This window comes from Sorghum bicolor, chromosome 7 (genome assembly GCF_000003195.3).
Source record: "Sorghum bicolor cultivar BTx623 chromosome 7, Sorghum_bicolor_NCBIv3, whole genome shotgun sequence".
In the NCBI taxonomy this organism is placed as follows: domain Eukaryota; kingdom Viridiplantae; phylum Streptophyta; class Magnoliopsida; order Poales; family Poaceae; genus Sorghum; species Sorghum bicolor.
Genome location: NC_012876.2, coordinates 17,210,536 through 17,218,305, shown reverse-complemented (window position 1 = coordinate 17,218,305; position 7,770 = coordinate 17,210,536). Strand labels below are relative to the sequence as shown.

Genomic DNA, 7,770 nt, shown 5'->3' with positions numbered 1-7,770 from the left:
AGCATGATGATAGTCCTCGTTGTTTCGATCCCAATGTTGAACTGGACGTTAATGCGGCCTAGTTTTCTGAACCTGAAATGGGAGCAATGAGAAACTTGAAGCTTTATTTGAAGATAGAGGACAATGCTTACTTTTAGTTCTAGTCTTGGTTACAATAACTACCTACTTCAGTGGAGAGATAAATAAGTGCTCCCTCTCCTAGTACACAATACGAGTCATTTTGGACTACAAATTTACGACAACGTGTTTAAATCACCTTTGCTCACACCACCTCTTTTTTCCCTTAGGAGTACAGTACATACAGGCTAGTAATATTATGCCATATTTTGAACATACAAAAACAGAGCCTTATTAGACCAGAAAGATCCTCAGCCCATCTCATCAAGACTGCAGACTCCACATACAAGCAGATTATATTTTGCCCACCCAATTAATAAACCAAAATTTGCTAGTTATTTAACAACAAAACTTGTTTCACCAAATGGATTGATGGCTTGTGTTCATCCTATGCTGCGAGGGAGGAGATACAGCAAAACCAGGTCCATCTTTGCACTGACATGTACTTGCACAATAGTTACATTACCCACTGGTACTGCTGCTAGTACTGCTAGCTATAGCTATAGTAAGTTGGCCCCCGGAGACAATTCATGGGACAGAGCTCTCCCATGCCCATCCAGATCAGACGACGGCTTCAGTTGCGGTCCATGCATGACATGCCTGGTGCCCAAGGATTTTCATTGAATCCTCTCACACCTCTCATGCAGCTCTGCACCTGCAGTCTCGCAGTTGCTGCTTCCGTCCCTGCAGTGCAATCAGCAGGCAAATGTTACTGACAGCGATGGAGGATATGTATGTGAAATTGTTTGTCAGAGAGAGTCATTCATATAATATTCTTCAGTGTTCCAACTTCTAGTAAGGTTAAAAAGAAGCACCTTAATTTAGATGGATTATCGTGTTATGAATGGGGCAAAAGTTAGCCTAAGTAAAGAAGAATGTTACTTTGGCCAAATCAAGAACTAGAAAAGGAGGCAATATAGCTGTATATTTCAGTAAACAAGTGTGCATTCAAATAGAAAAAATCAAAGCCCTGGACTTTTTGTAGTAGAAATGAAAAGTAGTGTACTAGTGTGAGATGGAAGTGCAAGGGTAGCTAAAACTTCAGAGTATGGCATATGGATATGGAATGTACCACAGATACATCATCACACTTGTGTAAAAGAAGAGACATTTCAATCACTGACAGGAGGTACAGTAGTACAGCACTATATTAGTAATGATAACTGTCAATATAATAACCGTCAACACCGAGAGCCCTGAATTCAGAATACTGAACTTTCAGATACTCATCAAAATCTAAAGAAACAAATAGCAGATGTAGACTAATATATTTACTGCACATCTATCACATAAAGATTAAACTAGATCATCCACCATCAAATCAAATTATAAAAATACTCATTAACAGAGCGAGGACACTACACTCACCCTGAGATGTGAGATGAGATCATGAGACCTCAGCCCAGCTGGGAACGGGATCCTTTGCAGAGGCATTGCAAGAGCTCCACCTGCGTCTTGAGACACACAACGTAGTCCAGCGTCTCGGTGAGCAGGGAGAGGCCACGCATCGCCTCCCCTCCGGGCACAAGGCTCCTCAGCACCTGCAGCCTCGCCTTCACCATCCTACTGGCCGCCACCATTGCACTGCATCTGCTTCCACCACCGCTGCCCGCCGCCAGCTGCAGCAAGCTCCTCCTCTTCCTCCCGGCGGCGGCGGCGCTGCAAACCCGGCGTGACCTCCGCACGATCCTCCTGCTCCGGGCTTCCTTCCTGACCCTCGCCGCCGCCGCCGCCGCGGCGGCCATCTCGTAGCCGGCGCCGCCCATGATACGGCGCAGGAGCGCCTCGTTGCGCTGCTCCGCCGCGTGCCTAGCGACGAGCGCGCGCGCCCACGCCGTCGAGCGCGCCGCGCTCGGGCGGGCCCGTGCGGAGGACGCCAGCGCCATCGCCACGTCGGAGGACAGCCGCACGGCGTCCCGGCGCTCCCGGAGGCCCATCGACTTGGATGCCTGCCCTGCCGCACGCAGGCTCAGCAGGAGCTGCGCCATGAAGGCCTTCTTGAACCTCCTCGGGGCATGCATTGGTGTCACTATAGCGACCAACAACAAGCAATGGCTAGCTAGCTTCGTTCAATTCCTTTGCTGCTTCTTGTTGTTTTTTCTTTCAGTTGGTTCTTGGAAGGAGGAGAAGAAGGTGGGATGGGTTTGTAGGAGCTTCAGCTCCAAGAGGAGGTTTATGTGAATATAAAGCAGCAGCAGCAGGTAGCTAGCTAGGTGAGCCCAAGAAAGTTGCATGTGGCCTTGCTCAGCTGCTATTCATTGCGCAGCGTGCAGGGCATATTGTTATGCTTTGAACCATCCATTTGGATTTATTAAAACAAACAGCCCTGTTTGCATTGGGATATAGACATTTTTAGTACTGTATGTACTAGTATTTTTTTTTGTAAACTCCAGAACAAAATTCGGATAGAGTAGTTCTATTAGTTACGAAATCGGATAATTAGATATTTTTGCTAATAAAAGGGCAATATGCTGTAGATGTACTTTTGGTGATGGATACATTTTCCCTTTTGTTATTCCAAGTGGAGAGGTTTATACCGGGATGAAAACGGATCAGATACGGACGAATATCACCAATATCATATTTGTTTTTATATTTTTTGTCGGATTCGGATTCAAATACGGATAATGTCAATCATGTCGGATAAAATAGGATTGGATGTCGACATCATAAATATACGATTTAAGTATTCGGATACAGATACGGTATCGGATGTTGAATATTTGGACTCGGATACGGACAAATCTGAACCCCTCTAAACGAATTCGGTCCTCAATACGGTCAGAAAATATCCATACCATTTTCATAGGTTTATATGATACTGAATAAGTACCATGAGACTAATCATAAAATACATTAATGTAGTAAATGTATCTGAAGATATAAATGTCGATATCATTTTCTACATGTGAAGTCAATCTTTTTTTTAAAAAAATCATCTTAGTTCCAAACTAGAAGTGCACTCCTTTTAGAGCAACTCCAACAGCTTTGCTATTGTTATTATGAAGGCTTTTTAGAACTTGTATAGCAGAAAAATAGGCTCCAACAGATGTGCTATTTGGTTTTGTAAAATAGAAAGTTTGCTATTCCTTGATTTTCGTTGGCCATATATAGCCAACCACTGACACTAGCGCTATCTAATAGCAAGGCTGTTGTGGACCTCTTCTTTTTTAAGAAGTTTTCTATTTTACAAAATGGCTAAACATTAGAATTTAGCTACTAATTTTAGCCAAGCTCTTGGAGATGCTCTTAGAATAGAGGGACTAATTATTTTACCAAGCCAACATGTGTTGTGTCTGAATAAACTAAGTAAAAGAACTTAGGCCTTGTTTACTTCCTAAAAAATTTTGCAAAATTTTTCATATTCTCCGTCACATCGAATCTTTAGACGCATGCATGGAATATTAAATATAGACAAAAATAAAAACTAATTGCACAGTTTGGTCGAAATTGACAAGACGAATCTTTTGAGCCTAGTTAGTGCATGATTAGATAATATTTGTCAAATACAAACGAAAGTGCTACAGTACCTGTTTTGCAAAATTTTTTGGAACTAAACAAGGCCTTATATGCACAAAGCGAAAATATCTCGGATACATCAGGGGACCCACGGCCCCAACCTCGAACGGTCATTTTAACTGTCAAAAGTAGTTATATAACTTCCACTGGAGCGAGCGAGCATCTTTTTCTATGAAATTTTGTGTGCTCATTCATTATTAAAAAAAATAAACTTAGGGAGTAAGAAACAAAAGGTGACAGAGGTCTGAAGTATGAAAGATGGTATGGGAAAAGGAAAAGAAGAGGAGAAAGAGTACACTTTCTGTGGGGGAACATGTTTCAAGCAGAGAGAGAGAGGGGGGTGTTGGGGTGATGGGCAGAGATAGAGGGCCAGAGGCAGACCATGCACATGCCTGCACATGCTGGACCAGCCCCACTTGGACCCTTAATAACGTCCAAATAGTCGTCCTAAATCAATGCTAAATATTGTTCCCGGAGAAACGGAAGACACGTCCATGCCGCTGAAGATGATGACTCACTAATCAGGTCCTTAATTAGGCGATTCTCCCCCCCCCCCTTGTTTCAGAGTAATAATGCCCTGCATTTCCATGCAAACAACATCATTGCCAACTTCTTTAATTAATTGGCTACTGTAATGTCAATTTTAGTGTACAGTTGTGGCTTATGTAGTGTTGTTGGTAAAAATGTCATACACGTTAGCAGTACTTTGTAGCGAACCAACAATGTTTTTCTCTTATAATATATTAGCATAAGTAGCAATATAAGCTAAATTTCAGTGAATCGAATAAGGCTTCAAACTACTAGTTAGTGCACTTAGCATATAAGCACATTGAGCAATTAGCAAAGAATGATAAGAAAAGACTACAAAATCATTGTACTAATATTATAGCGCATGGAGATCGCATACTCGAGTTCTTGAGTCTTTATTAGATGAAAAGTAAAGTTGATTTAAAATGGAATGAATTGACCATCCTTTACCATTGTTTCCGTACAGGTCCAATATACTTTGTTTTTCTAGGTCACCACTGTTTCCGTACAGGTCACTAGACACCCTAATAAATTTAAAAAATACGATATCGTACTTCTAGTACTACTCATCCCACAACCTATCAATTCAATAAAAAAAACACCTTTCGTGATTATGACATACTAGGGCAAGTAATTTTAATTCATGTATAATTTTGGGCGACGACTAATTAAAATTCCTTATTTTTGCTCTTTTTTTTGAAACAGACCCTATGGTGCCTCATTTTTAATGGGTACAACACAACCGCTAAATGAATAGCGTCATTTTGTTCTACAATAGAAACATGAAAAATACAAGCACCCAAATGAGCATGCACTAGCACACAGCATCTCTCTCTTTCTCTACTCGCTCATATTCTAACACTATACCCATGTAGATAATTTCTTATCTTTATTTGATTATGATAGACTTTAGTTACTGTTACCAACTACTATATTGTTTTTCCGTTCTAATTCATAGTTTCCCCTTGCTTTGCAGACTCTATGTGTGTTTGACATGCATTTAGTTGGAGGCCTCTCTCATTTCTTCATACTCCAACACACCATAGGTACTTTGTTATTATATTTGTTGCGATGGACTTTATTAATTTATAGTTATAATTATATTATGCATTGCACCTCCATGCGTGTTGTTGATATGTATGAGTTAAAACTCTATCTCATGTTTTCATACTTTAACACAATAATCATATAGATATGTACTTCCCTTATATTTATTCATTGAGAGCTTGAGATAGATCTTAGTTACCAATTACATTATATGCTCTCCATTAAATTTGGATCGTGCCTTCATGCATGCATGTTTAATATACTTTTAGTTGGAACCTTAGCTTAAACCACATGTATTTGCCATGGGAAGTGACATGATCATTGTTTTTTTGCATACAAGTATACATGTTCAACATAGTGACATACACAGTGTATACATACTTTGAGTTATTTTTTCTATATTAACTATAGAAATGAGTAATTCCTCATAAGCATATATAGAAACAATTTGGAATGTTTCATAATGCCAGATGTATCTAATTTAGTGTTAAAGGTTACTTTAGCTTATTCTTAATAACACAAAGTTGGTCTCATGTAATGTAGATGCAAGTTAATAACTTAATTTAGTTTTTTTATATTAACAAAGACATAAGTGAGTAAAGTTAGAAGCATATATAGTTGTACTTTTTGATAATTTGCAAATGACACATGTGGGTAATTTAGATTAGGGGTTAGTTTTGGTTAATTTAATAATAGTGGGGCTGGTAATAGAAGCAGATTTAGATGGATTAGTTTCTATTATTTCATACTAGCTTATGTGGATACTTTATATCTATACCTATCTATAAAGGCAAAATTTCAGTCTGCCAATACGTTTCTATCCGTCTTCCGTCGCCCTTCCGTAGCCCAGAATCCGTCCCCTCCTCCATCCGTGCCGTCACCCGGAATCGGTCCTTTTAATGCTTGTAGAAGAGAAAAAGAAAATATAATCTTTTTAGTGTTCCCAATACAAAATCTCCTATAACGTTTCTGTTCGCTCTCCCCAAATCGCTAGCCTCGGCGGTCCTGAAAGCCCTAGTTTGGTTTTGAATAATTGATGAAACCCTAGTACTAACCTCTATACTTAGTGTGTGTAGACTTAATGAGGTTGGTACATGTCAAGTGATGGAGCAAGTGATGATCATGGTGATGATGGTGATGACCACAAGATGATCAAGTGCTCAACTTGGAAAAGAAGAAAGAGAAAAACAAAACCCTATGGAGATCAAGGCAAAGGTATTGCTTAGGGTTTTGGTTTTGGTGATCAAGACACCATAGAGGGTGTGATCACATTTAGGATAGATAGCCGTACTATAAAGAGGGGAATTCTTTGGCTAAGCGGTTATCAAGTGCCACTAGGTGTCATTGTTCTTGTGCATGCATTTAGAGCCTAGTGAGCTAACTTAACTCCTTCGAAGAAAATGGTTGTGAAAATGCTAACACACGCGCACTTGTTGGTTTACACGTTGAGGTGTTGGCACACTTTGACAAGGAGGTGGTGTTTGAAGGGTAGAGAGAGGATGGGTGCACTTGCGGGATTCGGCGCTTTTTGAGAAAATGAAGTGCATATTTTCTATTGCGTCGGTGGGAAATTTGGAGAAGTCGTGGGAGTGTTTCTCGCTGAGAAAACACTCACCGGACGCTGGCTTCTGGAGCACCGGACGCTGCGTCTGAGCGTCCGGTGCAGACAGTGCCTGGCCCAGCTAGGGTAAGGCACCGGACGACAGGCACCGGACGCAGGCCTGTGCGTCCGGTGGTTAGCGTCCGGTGTGCGGGCGTTTTGCGACCCTCTCTGCGCATGGGTCCGGTGGGCACCGGACGCTACCGGTGCTTAGCGTCCGGTGACCCTGCGAGTTTGCGGAACTCTCTGCGCATGAGTCCGGTGTGCACCGTACGCGTCCGGTGCTAACTTGCTCAGCGTCCGGTGCTCTGCAGGTGACCGTTAGACTCTGACACGAGCGTTTTAAAAGACGACGCGTGGCTGACGTTGGAGCACCGGACGCTGGTGTTGAGCGTCCGGTGCCCCTTTAAGAGCGTCCGGTGACCTCGATTTTTGTCCAGTAAAAGAGCCAACGGCTCTATTTGTTTGAGGGGCTATTAATACGTGTTTGGCCGGCTTGGGGCTTACACTCTTGGCATTCTAACATACTTGACATCCTTGTGAGCCTAAGCAAACACCTCCCACTCATCTCCTTCATAGATTATACATCTTTGTGAGATTGGGAGTGATTCCAAGTGCATTTGCTTGAGTGATTGCATCTAGTGGCACTTGGGGATCGTTCTAGCTGCGGTTTTCTTGTTACTCTTGGTGGTTGCCGCCACCTAGACGGCTTGGAGCAGCGGAGGAGGATTGGCACGAGTTGGTGATTGTTCGTGGCCATCTCCCGGTGATTGTGAGAGGTTTGTGCCTACCTCGGCGGAGAGCCAAAGGCAACATTAGTGGATTGCTCGTGTCATTGAGCTACCTCACTTGTGGGTAGGTTCTTGTGGTGTCCTAGTGAGGACGAGGTTCGTGCTACACCTCTTAGCCACCGAACCACCAAGTGTTGGTCGACACAACGGGGACGTAGCGTGCCGGCA

General features: G+C 42.3%; 1 protein-coding gene across 1 annotated transcript; it reads right to left on the bottom strand.

Annotated features, from left to right (window-relative positions):
* On the bottom strand, nt 291-2,366 carry LOC8073276 (transcription factor IBH1). Its single transcript, XM_002444086.2, has 2 exons — nt 1,486-2,366; nt 291-801 (listed from the first exon to the last, which is right to left on the bottom strand). The coding sequence occupies exon 1, from the start codon at nt 2,136-2,138 to the stop codon at nt 1,515-1,517; it is 624 nt and encodes a 207-aa protein (XP_002444131.1). The 5' UTR covers nt 2,139-2,366; the 3' UTR covers nt 291-801; nt 1,486-1,514.

What these genes read in the sequence shown, in the direction of transcription:
- LOC8073276 (XM_002444086.2), bottom strand. Translation starts at nt 2,138, where the DNA reads ATGCATGCCCCGAGGAGGTTCAAGAAGGCCTTCATGGCGCAGCTCCTG.